Genomic DNA, 16906 nt, shown 5'->3' with positions numbered 1-16906 from the left:
ATGTAGTGTCAGACCCACTGTCCTGCAAAAATGTCCACCTAACAGTGGGCTAAGAGAATAACTACTTGGAGATGCAGATGAAAATGTAAGCCACTCGTGTTTCTCTAGGTTTGCAAATGCTTAATGGCTTTGCTTTAAGGCGTAAGCTATAAAGTCAGCAACTGCTGCCTCACTGTCACTTGTGCACCATCTCTGGCCCCCAGAGTGGGTAGTAGTAGTTAATAAAAAGCTCAGCAGTGTGTCTTCCGGACCAAGTCCTCGTGCTCTATTCTGTAATTTTATTCGTGGAAACCTAAAGAGTGTTTACAGTATGGTGTCTTCCTAGGATCAGAATAGTGGAGGGGAAAAAAAAAAAAAAGGAAAACTGTCCAAACACCTTTGCGCAGCAATGATGGCATTACTGGTGTGTTTAATAAAACCTTTATTGGTACATTTTCCGGTGTGGTGGCATTGGCAGAAACGGTCCCCCTTTGGATTTGGAGCTCAGCAGCTGATGAAATGCAGTAAACATTAATTTGGAATGGGCTGCCAGTTTTGGAAAGCCAGGTGACATTTTATTATATTTGTACGAAGCAGGGGCTGTGTCCCACACTGCTGCAGCTTCCGCTGTCAGAGGCTTAGCTGGCATTATGGAAAAAAAAAAAAATGGCAGGCCTGAGAATCTTATCCCCTGAAATGAAAGTCGAATGCCAAATTGAAATTCCTGTAGGATTTCCGATAGCAATGGGGGAATTGAGAAGCCCACAATTAAGCATATGGGCATTAAGATAATTGTCAGATCTGTTGGCGGACATGATAGAAGACAGATGGGCAGGAATCGGCGCGCCCCACTGCCGCACCCTGGGAGCCGACTTGACGTTTACCTGCCCGAGCGGGGAGCAGGGAGCGGGGGTGATTGTCAGGGGCGGACAGAGCGGTTGGTGCTCGGCGGCTGCGGTTGGTGCTCGGCGGCAGGGCCTGCAGGTGCACGCGTGGTCCTTGCGCGCCCTCTAGCGAAAGGCATTTGGGAGTCTCGCTCTGCAGAGGCCCGGCCTCCTCCTGTGGGCCCTTTGCTGCGCCCACCTCGGGGCCCCACTAACCTGTGGCCCCACTAACCTGCGTGGCTCCTGTCCCCCCTCCAGGTCGGGGCCCATCGCGAAGACGGCGTGGCCCTGCGAGGCAGCCACTCCCTCGTGCCCAACCAGGTCCCGGTGCCACAGCTTCCCGTGCAGTCTGCGACGTCCCCTGACCTGAACCCACCCCAGGACCCTTACAGAGGTAGGTGGGCCGGATGCGGGCAGGGCCGGTGCTGAGCCCGGGCTCCCTGGGCGCCCATCCATGCGGAAGCGCTGGCGCAGCACCAGGAGCCAGACTCCGCACCAGGAGGGCAAGCAAATGGGAACGTGGTTCTGGGACGGAGCACGCTAATTGTGTTTCTTCGGGAGCTGTTCTTCTCACACATCCTCTGAAACCCCGGTCCTGTCTCCGCGGGGAAGGACACAGCAACAGCCTGATGAGAGGAAATTTTATTTTAGCTATTTCCACATTTTCCTCATTCGGGTCCTCTAATGTGGTTAGTTGGAGCCTGAAAATGATATTTCCGAATGAAGAGGAAGGAAGGAAATTGTCTCTGTCATTTAAGATCAAAGGAAATGTAGGTACGTTGCAAAACTGGAACTTGGTGGAATGACATCCGCTCTTTTCATCCCGCCCCACAACGATCGCCTCAAACCCCGGACCCCGGGCAGCCCTTGGCGAGCCCGGGGAGGCCCGCCGCGGGGGCCGGGGCTAGCAGACACTCAGATGACATCCTCTCATTCCCCCACCCCCCGACCATGTGTAGAATAAAGATGAGAACGTTCCCACAGGGATATGCAGACGCTTTTTTCTTTTTTCACCTGCTGCTAAACATCGTACAGATCTGCGTGGTGATCACGTATGTGGAGAGATAGGCCAAGGCTTCTTTAAACTTCGGTGTGCAGAGGCGGGACCTGAGGATCTTGTTAAAATGCAGTTTCTGACTCAGTAGGTCTGGGATTCTGCATCTCTCATGGGCTCCAGTGATGAAGGATGCTCGTGGACCACAGACCAAATTTTGAGTGACTACACAGATTGCCAATAGAGGACAGTACCCAACAGACCTGCTTGTACCTTAAGAAAAAGTGGATACAGGCGGGTCGAGGTTTAAAATGCACTGTGATCCTGAAAGCTATAATGTGATCTTGAAAGTTGAGCAGTGATAAAGCTAGAAATGTCTTCGGTGAGCCGCTAACTGCTTTCCATATGTACCACTTCTAAATGCTGATTACTCCTTGACGATAAGAGAAGCCTAATTTCAGAATATCATTAGGGTATCTATTGAAGTCTTGACTGTACATATTTAGCGTACTCCCTGGGAATTATATTTTAAGGACATTTTTCTATTAAATCATTGCATATGGAAGAAACTCAATATAATAGCTGATATTTACTTGGGTTCTTAATCAGAACATTGAGGTGTGTGATTTTCATGATTATGATTTTCATTGCAATTAAGTTGATGTTTTGTAGACAGTGAAATTACCATCTACTCCAAAAGATTGCAAAATAGAATTTAACCTCGGAGCCAATGCGGGGGAAACTTGCTTCCACAGGTGCATTTTTGAAACTTCACCAGATAGCATGAAAAAAAAAAAAAAAAAAACACCGCAGAAGGATCACAGTTCAGCAGCGTGAATTGGCTAGCTGGCAGCCCCACAGTCTGCAGCGTGTGCATCTGGGCCTCGGGTCTTCAGTGGAAGTGTCACCTGGTCTCTTTTTTTCCTGTAGGCATGCCACCGGGATTGCAGGGCCAGAGCGTCTCCTCCGGCAGCTCTGAGATCAAATCCGACGACGAAGGCGATGAGAACCTGCAAGACACGAAATCTTCCGAGGACAAGAAGTTAGATGACGACAAGAAGGATATCAAATCGATTACTAGGTCAAGATCTAGGTAACAGTATATGATACTGTCGCTTCATTTAATTCCTTTATTGGACTTTGATGAAGTGAACAGAACAGGAAGAAACTATTCAGTTTTTTCCTGGCAGGTAAACCTACAAGCCGAAAAGAAAAAATTAAAGGCTTGCTCTAGAGGTACAGAAGTATCATTTAAGGTACCGGTCCTCTAGTGAAGCCTAAAATGTCTTTGCACTTATGAATTTGGACCTCGTGCTCATTGCACGCAGCGTGAACAATTTGTGACCGATTTGAGTGCAAATGGTGGATTGTTTTAAACTATGCTCATTCTGCGAATTTGGTCAGAAATGATCTCTCCAAAATATTTCTAAAAAGAGATCTTAGCCATGCTAAAAACTCAATTGAGGTATATGCAACGATGACTTTTTTCTTCTCTCGAACGGGATAAGATTTCCCAGCTTTATCTTAAACGTGCTGATCTATATAATAATGACAGTACCTGAATTGCTTACTTTTTTCTCCCAGATCCTCCCTTCTACAGAAAATACAACTGCGGGAAAATAGCTTCTGGTTGGTTTCCTAAAATATCCGATATCTTTACATTAGAATCTCTCTCCTGGAATATTAACCCTCACCTGAGGATCAGGTGGTGTGGGAACACTGTGACACCCATCCTCTTTGCCTCAATTCCCGTGGGTTACCGTTTTTATTTATGAACTAAATAAATTGTACTATGAGCACACCTCCCCCTTTTCAAAGCTGTCGTTCTCAGGGTTAGGTCTAACGTCCGTTAGGAATTAAGAACGTGCCACTTTTTTATATTGCCTTTAGAATTACGGGGATATATTTTATTACATGTCCTGCCCAGAGTTCCAAAAATCCTGAAATCTTCATACCCCTTCCCTCCCACCATCCCTGTAGCTTCCCGACTCTTGGCCACGTTGGTGAAATTTTAAGGAGAGGCTTTCACATCCCTACCATCTTCTCTGTCAGTCCGCTCTCCGTTCTTGGTAATTTAACTAGTGGCCGTGACTGACACGTATCCAGAGATTCCTAGAGGTTTCAGTACAACGTTTTAACTTGCTATTAAGAACCATCTTATTTTAGAAGGTCACTCTCATGACATTTACTTATGCCTCTACGCCTGTGCTGTAAGGCAGCGCCAGGCAGTTTTCTTTGCGTGACCAATCTATTTATTATTTATAAGTGAATAGCCAACCCTAATTAGTTATTAGCCTGACTACCTCTGGAAAACAAGTTCCCACTTTCAGGCCCACTTTGTGAAAGTGGTGGCAACCTGTTCTGTGTTTCAAAACGTTACCCGAATTTTTACTTCAGGACGGGCCCAGCAGAGACTTGTCTCCATCCTCCGTTTCCTCTTCGTTTTCTTTTATGGTGTCCTGCTTGTGTAGTGGGATGTGGATGTGGATTAATGGTAACCTTGGCTTCCTCGCCGCCATCCCACGGGGGAGGGGAAGGAGGGTTTGGTAGAAGTGAAGAGGATCAGATGGCTCAGAGAGAGAACTTTCTCCCACTGGTTCAGTTCAGTTGTGTGCCCACCAACACGCATCTGTGGCAGACGGTCCCGTCTGGAAGGGAGTTTAACCTATGGGGAGATGAGCCAAGGCTTAAAGCATCTTTCTTTGGTGCCTTCCTCTTCCCCTCCTTTACAAGTGTTCCTGGCTCACCTACGTCACCTGCGTTTGCAACATGTGCTTGCAGCCCGAGAATACCACTCCCATTTTTGATTGATTGAAGCTTCTTGGCTATAATTGGTCCTTATTGCAATTTGGAAGCTACCCAGGGATTATCCAGAGTGGAAGATTCAGAGCCATAGGTGTCAAGCCAGCATTCACTAAGTGTACATTGAATTGACTAGATAACTTACCCCATGTCTTCCTGACCTAAAATGTTGTGATTAACATCTTTATTCTGTGAACATTTCAGATTCGTGGAGTATTCAAGTAGAGGTTAACCTTCACGGTCCTTTAGATTAACACTTGAACTTCTAGATCAACATCCTTCCAGATGGTCACCCCCATGTTGTTTCATATAACAAGGAGGCTGTTGCTTTCTTATTGTTTATTTTTCATTTGTTTATTTTTTATCTCTGTGACACCTCTTACACCCAAAAAGTTTCTTGCTCATGTTAACTGAAACTATACCACTCAGAGTTCTCTGTTCTATGCTGCCTTTCTGAGACTATGCATCTCCCGTGCCTCTGTTATATGATCATCCATGAAGCATTTGAAGCCCTGATGTCATGAAAATCTTCCTTATAAGACATGCTTTCATTTGACCCATCATCCTGTTTGCCCTCCATTCAGGTTTCTCATTTGTCAGCATGACACCCAGAAGCAGACAGAAGTACTCTTGCCTTTCCAGACTCTACTGGGTCCAAGCATGTTTTTGCTATGAATCACATCATATTTTGGTTCTCATGATCAGGGATGAGCTTTTGGGCTTCATTCTTGACTCACAGTGAGATCATGGTCATTTATAACGAGTGGGTGTCTGGTATTTGTTTCATCTTGTTTGTTTTGCACAGTGGATGTCAACTCCGGTTTTCCCAACCTGTTTTGGGGATGGCAAACATCCATGATCTTAAAAGCCTTGGAGACCATGATGTTTTTAGCCTTTGTTATTTAATGCATGGAGAAAATGGCTCAGATACATTAAGCGGATTGGCCCAGCCTTCAAAGCTAGTTAATAGTGAAACAAGTGGACAGAAGCTCCCTGTCTTCGCTCTCATGGTTCTGGTGTGTTGAATGTAGGACCTTCTTACTCCTGTCTGGCTGCATCATGTTCATTCTGACCTCTCCAGATCTCTTTTTCAAACACTTGTTTTCCTCGGGTTTCAGGTATGAACGTATGAAAGTTAAAAACAGCAACAACAACACACACACATTTTAGCCTAAAGTGCTCTGCTCTGAGGCCATGCAGAAGAGCTTCCAGGCTAAGCTGACCGTGGCCCCGCTGTGCAGAGCACAGCCTCATTGATGAAAGCCGCGTGTGCCCTTGTTCCCCCTGCGTCAGCATGGGCGCGCTCTGGGCCCTGATGTCCACCTCTCCCGTTTTGTTTGGGTTGAGTGGGAGGAACCAAATGTCCTGTGCATGGATTGTCCCCTCCATCTCTAGCAGTCCCAAGTCAATGGGTGTGAAGCTCCGCCACAGACAGCGCCGGCGATGGACACGTTCCCCGACAACTCTGGAAGAAGACAAAACTAATTTAGATACCTTCTTTTTCCCCACACCGTTAGAAAATGTCGCATCCCTTCTGTCCCACAGCAATAACGATGACGAGGACCTGACCCCGGAGCAGAAGGCGGAGCGCGAGAAGGAGCGGAGGATGGCCAACAACGCCCGCGAGCGCCTGCGCGTCCGCGACATCAACGAGGCTTTCAAGGAGCTCGGCCGCATGGTGCAGCTCCACCTCAAGAGTGACAAGCCCCAGACCAAGCTCCTGATCCTCCACCAGGCCGTGGCCGTCATCCTCAGTCTGGAGCAGCAAGTTCGAGGTCAGTGCCAGCCCACCACCTCCTGGCAGCAGGCACGGGAGCTTGGGGCCGCAGCGAGCGGGAGTGGATGGACATGCCAGGCCTCAAGAGCAGGAGCAGAGGAGCAGACCCTTAAGCATTGCTCAGAGCGGTGGGCCCGGTGCAGAGCACGTCTGAACCTGGGCAGCAACCCTTTCTCCCGTAATTAAGTTGCCCTTACCTGCTAAGACTGCGCTGTGACGTTTCCACGTGCACTCTCAGCAGTTGAGGTTGGGTGTATTGGTTGTGCCAACTTTCTTATTCTGAGAAGTGGCTGTGCCAGGGCACCAAGCAGTTCAACTTGTACCAGTGACTGCCCAGACAGGTCGCAGTAGTGAGCCTTTCCCAGCCCTTGCTTTTGCCCTGTAATAGTAGAAACACAGAAAAAAAGGGTCAACAGATGTGCAGAGTAGTGCCTTCCTGCCCTCCACCAGGAGCCCTGGCACTAAATGACTGCTCTGCTTCAATCTTCCACAGAAAGGAATCTGAATCCGAAAGCCGCGTGTCTGAAAAGAAGGGAGGAAGAGAAGGTGTCCTCAGAGCCTCCCCCGCTCTCCTTGGCGGGCCCGCACCCTGGAATGGGAGATGCGTCAAACCACATGGGACAGATGTAAAAGGGCAAGTTTGTTCTCAGCCATTTTGGAAACCTTTTCCCTTGTCCTTCCCTCCTCACCAAGGCACCAGCCGTGAAAGTCCACTTCTGCTCGAATAAACACATTTTTCCCAGGAATTTAAAAAAAAAAAAAAGAAGAGTTTAAAAATTAAAAAAAAAAAAAAAAAAAAAACCTTAACTTCTGCTATAAGTGTATTAATTGATTCTCCTCTCTTTTTTCCTTCTCAGGTCCAAGCTGCCACATTGCTTCATTAATACAGAGACCACTTCCTTAACAGCTGTATTATCTTAAACCCACATAAACACTTCTCCTTCACCCCTTTTTTTGTAATATAAGACAAGTCTGAGTAGTTATGAATCGCAGACGCAAGAGGTTTCAGCATTCCCAATTATCAAAAAACCGAAAAACACACAAAAAAAAAAAAGAAAGAAAAAAGTGCGACTTGAGGGGTGACCCTCTAACATATCATTCAGAATGTGCAAAGCGGCGTGTGCAGGCTGAGACGCAGCCCAGAGACTGAATGGCAATCTTTCCACACTGTGGAACAATGCATTTGTGCCTAAACTTCTTTTGGAGAAAAAAAAATATAATTAATTTGTAAGTCTGAAAAAAAAAATATTTAATTTAAAAAATTGTAAACTTGCAATAATGAAAAAGTGTACTTCTGAAGAAAACCACATGAACGTTTTTGTTGGTATTGAAGTCAGCTAGTGTTTATAATTACTGGATATTGAATAAGGGAAGCCCGGCTGCCCTCGTAACAAAACCAGCAAACGTCCTGATGACAACGAAGTGATGACATTAGCCATTCCTTAGGGTAGGAGGAACAGATGGATCTTATAGACCTATGACAAATATATATATAAATATATATATAAATATATATTAAAAATTTAGTGACTATGGTAAGCTTTTGTTCATTTGTTTCAGACTTTTTTCTCCTGTAAAAAAATAGTACTGATTAACTTTTTTAAAAGAAAGATTTTACTGTAAATACAGATTTTTTTGTTGGTTTTTTTTTTTTGTTGTTTCTGTTTCTGGGTTGTTTGTTTTTTTTTTTTTTTTTTTTTTTTTTGGTTTTTGTTTTTGGTTTTTTTTTTCTTTCCTTTTTTTTTTTTTTTTTTTTTTTTTGGTCTTATTCTTGTCCCTTCCCCTGGTTTGTTATTGTCACCTGTAGTACCAACTCTGCTTCTGGAGGGGTAGTGCAGGATAAAATGCTGACTCCGATGTTGCTTTTCATTCATAAATAAGTAGAAAGTTGTTTCTCCAGTCTTTTGGGAACACAGGACTTAAAAGTCACATCATGTGTAGATATTACAAGCAGCATTACCAAGACATGGCAAAAAGAGTTTGTCTGAACTGTAATGTTGCGTTTGTGACCCTATTCTGGGATTTTCAGAGGTACAAGGTTAGAATGCTACAATGTTACCACTGTGCCTTCCAATGTTTATATCATCGGAAACATAACATAATCAAAGTGGCTGTGATTTAACAAAATGATTCAAGTGTTACCTACATGTGTAGCCGAAGTAGTGTGCAGTGAGGCGTTTCTGAATACATGGTCAGATTTTTGGAAAAAAACAAAAACAAAAAAAACAAGTAAAGTTCAAAAACCATCAAATGAGAAAATTGCAAGTAGTGTGACAGAGCTGATTGATTTTGTTGCTTTCTTGATTTTTTGTTTTCAAAATGGGTTTACTAAGATGTAGATGACTTAACTGCCTCCTCCTTCGTCTGAAAAAATGCCAATATTCAATCATCATGCAGCATTATAACAAGCCTTATAAGTCCTAAAGCATTAAGTTGCACTTTCTTGAGGAGGGGTAGTGCAGTATTTCTCTGGCCAGTATGAATGAAGTTTATACTTAACATATTTGATAGATCAAGCTATGGCACAGCAACTCATCAGATAGCTAGCTTTGACGTCTGGGCACAATTGAACCAACTTCCATCGTGAATCTTTATAATGATTGACTTTGGTGTATAGTGCAGTAAACAAATAGTGCTCCTAGTTAAGTATTTGTCAGCATCCTTTTGTCTCTAACTCGTTTCTATTTTTACAGCCACACAATCTTGGCATGTATTAAGAGAAAAAAAAAAATCCCTGTTCAAGTAGTTTTTCCACCTATCAGCACTGAGTAAATGCCATAAATCCATCGAAATGGTCTAAATGTTCCATCTGTTCTCCTGTTTTGCCAGTTATATAGTAATGAAATACATTTGTAAATTTTATGCAACAAATGGCAAACGTATCATTATTTTGAAATTGTGTATGTAAAAGTTATATTTTTACATGTAGACTCTTGTTATTATGTGTTTTAATACATTGTATCAGTTTTTGTTGTTTTTTTTTTTTAACTGTGTGGTTTAAAAAACGTCTCATTTAAATGAAATAGTGAGCTACAGGAATCTGAATTTTATGTTCATTTCCGAAAATGTAAGAACAAATAAGATAGTTACCACGTGGTCATCTTTTACAAACCCATAAACATTTTGATGAGCTGTGTGTGTGTTGAAAACTGTAAATATGTTCAGTAGCGATAAAACGAAAATACTTTGATTTGTTGATAAGTTCCTAAAATGTGGAGGTGGATTAAAACCTTAGGAGAATAGCAGAAATCAAACTTCATGGAGTTATTTTGAGGCTTTCCTACGAAATGTATGAACAAAGGGGCTCAAAGAAAGGCATGGAAGACAACGATGTATACTCTCCCCTCCTCCCGAACAATGGAAACCATGTGTACTTGTTCCTTCAGTATGTTAAAGATTTCCTTTTAGTGGTACATTCTGCACTCATTTTGTATAGTCTACCAAGGCGGGTATCCCTAGGAACAATATTATATAGGAAGCAGGTATACTCTGATCACATTCAGGATAAGTGTACAGAAGAAAATACGGTGTTTACTCTTTAGGGAACTGGAAACACTCCCTGCATTGATGTACATTTTAAGAATGGCACTTTTGATACATGTTATCATAAAGGTGCTTAATAGAGCTGATTTAAAGTTTTTCAAACCTGTAAGCAAAGCAAAAAAAAAAATTAAATTGTAGTGGATTATTTTTTAAATTGGTGCTTTATATTTTGTTCTCACTGAAACAGAGTAAAAGCTGCAATTTATTGCTCACCAGCTTTGACGTATTCATTACTCAGTAATGTAATACCTCTATTGTTGAATTCCCTTTGGAAATAAGCGAAAAACTTTCTAGTGGCCACCAAAAGCTGCTCACTACTTTTGCTTGGTGGAGAAACATGATCTGCACCTATACCTATTAATTGGGTTGTGTCCCCATTTAAACAAAAAAAAAAAAAAAAAGGAACGAAAAAAAAACGGTGAAAGGGAATGTGGCCTTTTTTAGTGTGTTTTTTCTTGTCGTTAAGTTTTGTCATTATCAAACCCAGGTAAGATATTGGTATCCTGCGCTGGATTTTCGAATGATATATTAGCAGAAGACAGTTAGGATTAAAGTACTATACAAAATTTCATAAGGGTCCATACTATATACCGCATATCTGATGCCACTTAGGCTGGGGATCTGTTGAAGAGACTTGGACTTTAAAAGCAACTTGGAACAGTTGATCCACCTCCACATTGAAGTAATTTATGAATATGCAGAATAGGGATCTGTTCATCTAGAAACTTTTACCATTTGTCTTCTGTGTAGCTGCAAGGAACACTAATGTTTATACAACTGTCAGTCCACCCAGTAACACAACTGGTTCTGATTCAGTCTTCCGATTCCTTTTCGTTTTTCGCTTTTTCCTATTTCTTGATTTTTTTTTTTTATTCGTGATCTTTATTTTGATGAGGGGTTGTGGGGGGCGGGGAGGGAGTTGAACCAAGACTCGGGGTTAAGAGGATTTTCGTCTTGGATCCAACAAGCAGAATATGATCTGTGTCCAAAAGTGAACTTGTCAGGAATGAAACAATTTCAGCATAAACAAGCACAAAAATTTAGTCTGCTGGCTGACTGGAAACAAAAAAAAAAAACAAAAAACAAAAAACAAAAAAAAAGGTCAAGATGGAATATGATGAATTCCAACACAATGGGGCACCAAGGCCTTTAGGCCTCTCTTTTGATTTTGCTTTGGTTTTGTTTGTTTTTCTTTAGAGACATGCTCTTTCTCATGGGACTTGAAGTGGACTCATCTTTGTGCAGTGCTGGTTTTGCCATACTCATTTCAAGTATTATAGACATATGTAATGGTGAAAATATATGAACTGTGGCCTTTTTCATTCTTGTTACTTGTGATGCAATTAAGTGAAGATAAGAAAAAAAAAAGCAGAGATTTACCATGTATCAGTGCCTGGCTTTTTGTTAATAAAGCTTTGTTTGTCTAGTGCTCTTTTTGCTATAAAATAGACTGTAGTACACCCTAGTAGGAAAAAAAACTAAATTTAAAAATAAAAAATATATTTGGCTTATTTTTCGCAGGAGCAATCCTTTTATACCATGAATATTACAAAAAAAAAATTGTCAGATTCTGAATATTTCTTCTTTGTAGATTTTTGGAATCATTATGAGTAAAAGTTTGTTACTTTATTTTACTATTTAAAAGATGTTATTTTACCATGTGTTACTGAGATGAAACTGTATGGTAGCTTTTTTTTGTTTTGTTTTTGTTTTTGTTTTTGTTTTTAGTTGTAGGTCGCAGCGGGGAAATTTTTTGCGACTGTACACATAGCTGCAGCATTAAAAACTAAAAAAAAATTGTTAAAAAAAGAAAAAAAGGGAAAACATTTCAAAAAAAAAAAAGATAAACAGTTACACCTTGTTTTCAATGTGTGGCTGAGTGCCTCGATTTTTTCATGTTTTTGGTGTATTTCTGATTTGTAGAAGTGTCCAAACAGGTTGTGTGCTGGAGTTCCTTCAAGACAAAACAAACCCAGCTTGGTCTAGGCCATTACCTGTTTCCCATCTGTAGTTACTCGATGAAGTCATGTACATGACCGTTCTGTAGCAATAAATGTGCCATTTTTATAAACTGTTTCTGACACTTGTTTCATTTCATTTTGCATTGTCCATATAGCTCTGATTCTCTTCTGTCGGTAAAACCACATCTATATTTCATTTTCCAAGTGTTGGAGGTATTGACAGCTTAACAAACAAAACATACAAAAAAAATTTACAGAAACAAATTGAAAAGCAAAGCACATGATTGACCAAGGAGGAGATGCCCTTAATGAAAATGGAACGGGATGCATGCAAAACAAAAAGAAAACTGTCTTAGAGGATTAAATTAATTGAAGGAATAGAATTAATGTGCGTGTCACACTGAAGCTATGCATTTGAAGAGCTCTGAACTGCGCCAGCGTTTTCGGCTCTGCTGCAGCTTTGCTAAGTCAGGTCAGCCTTAACCATTCGGATCAGTTGGTCGACTTTGGCAGAACCTTCTCAGCTAGATCCTTTCAGTTAAAAATCTAAGATGATTTATTTTGTATCACTTTGTGAAGAGCTGGATATTGTCAACCACGAGTAATATGACACTGTATTTATAAATTTCTCAAACTATGCCCACCCCACCATTTCTGGTTGACTCTGTTGACTCTTAATCCAGATGTAAACAACCAGATGTGTTTTTTTTTTCCTAAACTTGTACAAATGGACGCGTGTCACCTATGATGGGAGGGGAAAAATGTACAGATTAAAATTATTCAGTGTTATGTACTGTAAGTTAATATTTTTGTAGAATGGACATCAGTCTACTTGGCAAGACTTGGAGGCTGTTTCAACATTGCATTGTAGAAATGTAAAGTAATGTATGCAATGGAAAGGAAAGCCTGTGGTAGATGAGCACTTCGTAACAGAATGTTCTAAACGAGTACGTGGTTTTGGGGATGTCTCCATATTGCTCTTGTATTCTTTCTAATGGAGTTTAGTGACTAGTTTACCTGAAGGAAACTGTTATAACGCCATTTGGTTCACATGTGAAGTGCCCTCCATAGCCAAATGTTGGGATTTTTTTTTTTTTTGGTTGGACTGTTTGCAGATATTTAAATTTTATGAACTTTCCAAAGATTTTGGTTGATAACCCCTTTTTTTCTTCCAAATGATTTGAGATGTTCTTATGTTCTTACTGTGTGTTTTAAATATATATAAAAGAGCCACAAGCATTTAGTCTTTTAGTTATTATATTTGACCATATAACTAAAAAGGGGGAAATGAGCTTGGGCACCACTTCAGTGTCTCTTATGTAGTCTATTAACATTACATTTTATTTAAAAGGACCACATTACACTTAAGTTTCAACTCTGGGTCATTTTTCAAGGGAAGTTAAATTGCCGGAAAAACTAAAATATTCAAAAGCTAAGAAGATCCCTACAATGTTAGAAATGAAGAAAGGAAGGATATCGGGATGAATTGAAACAGGGAATCATTTTTTGCCTTGTAATTGGACCCACTCATATAAAACCAAGTAAAAATTTAAGCTTCAATTGTAGACCACTTTTCTCTTGACTAACAGCCCAAGACATACATTTGTGAGCCACTTTTAAAGGAGACCATGAAAACAACAACAAAACCGGTGTGCTGCTTACATCCAAATCACTCCCAGGGCCACACATTTCAATTGCACTTGGGACTCATGTTCAATAAAGCATGCTCCTACTTCAAACTACTTACATGTCCATATGTTCACTGGTCATAGCATGTGTGATAAAGAAATACGGACAGTTTTAAAGGACTAGGAGGACAGGAGAGCCAGAGTTACCTTGGTATTCCTGAGAGATCCTTTAAATCGGGAGGGTTTGATGAACAAATGTGGCCTCAGATCTTTGGGAAAAGAAGACTCAGGGCCACAGCTGGGGAAAAACACTAGTTACCAGTGTAAGTACACTGAGGGACAGCTCTGGAAATACATTGGGTGCTATGGAGTCAAAACAGTCAATCGGGCTGCATTACCTAGGTATTTTCTTTGAATGCTAGACATTAGGTTCCTGAGTTTATACCTAAATATAGCAAGTATCTTATGGTTTAGGCTTTTTGCCATGGAAAGTGTGTGCCTAAAACAGTGCTGCTTTGACAGGTTTGAGTCAAGGACCCTTAAAAGATGAATGAAACCCTGTATAGAGCGAAATACCCACATACGCAATATCATATTCAGTTTTAAGGTGTTGATGAATCTCTCTAGAATCTAGGCATGGACATTTGTACATGGATCGTAACTTAAGAAAATCTGGTATCTAGTGACTAAAGCTTCAGTGCTTGAACAAGGAATAGAACAATCCATTCACCTTGATTGAGGTGGCTGAGCTTAGCCAGAAGTAGACTGGTATCTGGCTTACTGGGTAAAAGAAAGACCTTTTGTGTAGCACAGAAAATAATACAGTCCTCATTCACATCTGTTACACTATATTTAGAAGTCAAATGGCTTTGACGTTGGCATGAACATTTTTGTAAGAGGAAGCAGAAACTTGCCAAGTGCAAAGTGAAAATGCTCATGCAGAATCAGACCTGCTGGCTTGAGATTTTTGATGGTAACCAGCCCATGGGTGAGGAACTCTTACTCTTAAGCAAAAATGACAAAATTTTAGAGCATAGGGCAACTTGGTTTTTGAAAGGAATTGTCTTACTTTTACATACCCTTATTTATGAGTTAGGTTAGGCCATTTTAAAAATGAAGAAATGAAGTCCGTGTGACATGCTGAAGTCCTCAGAGCTAACAAAGTGCCAGTCTCCTGACTTTGAGCCCAGTGGTCACTCCCAAATGACCAGTTTGGCTTCATATTTTAACATGACCCCCCCATTGGCTGTAGCCAGGTACATTTTTTTTTGTTTTGCTTTTATCTTTCCTGCTGCCTTTTCATGATTTTTTTTTTATAGGAGACTTTCTAAACTTCTCTGCAGTTCTCATGTTCAACCTCGTATTACAAATTGTTAGGATATAACTAGATGTGAGAATAAGAGACTGCTAGCCAAACTAAAATTTGCACTCTGGCCCACTTTTTTTTTTTAAATAAACTTTCTATTCTGGAATAACTTTAGATTTATAGAACAGTTGCAAAGATAATACATAGCATTCCCATAAACCCTTCACCCAGCTTCTCCTAAGGGTAAAATATTACATGACCATGGCACATTTGTCAAAACTAAAAAAATTAACATTACTACTTTATTTGAATTTCACTAGTTTTTCACTAGGATCCCTTTTCTGTTCCAAAATTTAATCCGGGAACCTACTTTGCTGCAGGATCTGGCCTACTTTGAGTCTGAGTGCTAACAGAGGCAGCATGACTGGACTCTGCGCAGCATCTCATGGTCCTCAGGGTCTTATCAAAATGAATAACATGCACACAACACCCAACTGAACTATAGTAAAAAGCCGGAGCTGACTCACCTTCTAGAGCTCCTCTCGTTTATTGCCTTCTCTCGGAAATCCACCCCTCTTTAATGACAGGTAGTGAGCAGTAAGAAGACAAGTAGAAAGAGTAAGGGGAGATGTACAATACCCACAAACTGAAAAGTGTAAATAGGGAATCATATGTGATTCACTTATCGATGAACTTATTACTGAGTAACACCTGGGTCAAAAGCACTGGCAGAGCTAAAAGGTAGCTGTCCCCACCTTGGAGAAGTCCAGTTGGAAGACAACAGATGGATCTGTATGTATGACCAGCAGTAATTTCCATAAGGCCCCGGGCACACCAGGCTGAGGAGCCATGGAGAAAGGCATGGTGGTTCCATAGCAGACAGGACATCTGTAAAAATGACCCTGAGACATGAGGTGTGTTTTGACAGGCAGAGCAGATTCGAAGCAGGTCTTTCTGGGCTGTAAAGCAGTAGAACTGCAGGGACACAGTTTTGGTAGCTTAAACCATGACAGTGCAGTTTTCAAATCTGCATCACTTTCCCAACTCTTGAACAAGACTAGGTGGAAACACCTGGCCGACCATTTTGGTCTACAGAATTATTCCGCGCTTGTGCATGCAGAGCCCTGTCAGTGAGGAGGAGCCGAAGTGATCACATCCTTCCAAGGGATGACTCCCGGGATCTAGGCCAACCTGCAGGCCTTACAGGAAAGGCGGGGAGGCCCAGGGAACTCAGTACAGCCACCCAGTTCACACACCTAGCTTCCCAACTCCATGCCCCAGAGCCCTTTGCAACAACCCATTAGGTCAATAAAACGGCACTCTTGTCCTCCAGAAGCCCACAAGCCCTCGGCACGTATAAAAGTACCTTAAAAGGAACAGCTATAACTAAAGGGGGCTGGGGACACGTATGGAGATTGCTGGGGCAGGGTTGATGCTAGGAAGTTTCAGCAAGACTTTCCATGTTGAACCCTTCCCTCCTCCGCCTGGCCGTCAGACCCAGTGTCACCCTCAGCAAACTTCCTAGCTGTCTTAGAAGTCCTCCTGCCGTGGGTGAGAAGCAGTGGGGGTGGAAAAGATGCGCTTTGCTGTAGAGGGCACTTTAGCTGTGGGCTGCAGGGTAGGAACACGCTGGGAGTGGGTCTACAGAGGGTGGTAAGCAAAGCAGCCTGGATGAAATGATCCTGTGGGCTGAGGCAATGCCATCCTTACTGTTCTATTAATTTGTACCAAGCCTTGCCCTAAAAGGCATTTGAGGCCACACTGATGATCATTAATAGCCGCAATAAGGCAGGAGGAGCTTTCCTTTCTTCACCACCACAGTGTAAGCTACCGCTCAGGGCCCTAACCACATCATGCTACTTAGAAGATACATGCCGGGAACGAGTCACTTCACTTCGCTCATTACCCTTACCTGTGAAATGGGGGCTCATTGCACCTGCATCTTAGAATAAATGTTCTATGCTTTATGCTTCATCCAACATTGGCACACGGAGCCTGCACTATCTAGAAATTGCGTGGTGTATAAATAGTC

General features: G+C 41.9%; 1 protein-coding gene across 20 annotated transcripts in view; it reads left to right on the top strand.

The window, feature by feature from the left end:
- LOC129495544 (transcription factor 4) overlaps window positions 1-8100 on the top strand; it is a 356507-nt gene extending 348407 nt beyond the window's left edge. For 14 of the 20 annotated variants that reach the window (XM_055303161.1, XM_055303145.1, XM_055303146.1 and 11 more), the window contains 5 exons: window positions 1122-1257; window positions 2788-2950; window positions 6205-6434; window positions 6930-7070; window positions 7294-8100. In XM_055303161.1, coding sequence (XP_055159136.1) covers window positions 1122-1257; window positions 2788-2950; window positions 6205-6434; window positions 6930-7066 — 666 coding nt within the window. In that variant the 3' untranslated portion in view covers window positions 7067-7070; window positions 7294-8100. The remainder of the gene's footprint in view (window positions 1-1121; window positions 1258-2787; window positions 2951-6204; window positions 6435-6929; window positions 7071-7293) is intronic. The other 6 variants (XM_055303148.1, XM_055303149.1, XM_055303147.1 and 3 more) reach the window with 1 other exon arrangement.
- The last annotated feature ends 8806 nt before the right edge of the window (window positions 8101-16906 follow it).

The sequence above is a fragment of the Nyctereutes procyonoides genome, unplaced genomic scaffold, assembly GCF_905146905.1.
Source record: "Nyctereutes procyonoides isolate TBG_1078 unplaced genomic scaffold, NYPRO_anot_genome, whole genome shotgun sequence".
Lineage (NCBI taxonomy): Eukaryota > Metazoa > Chordata > Mammalia > Carnivora > Canidae > Nyctereutes > Nyctereutes procyonoides.
The sequence above is the reverse complement of the archived record's forward strand: the minus strand, read 5'-3'. Positions and strand labels throughout refer to the sequence as shown.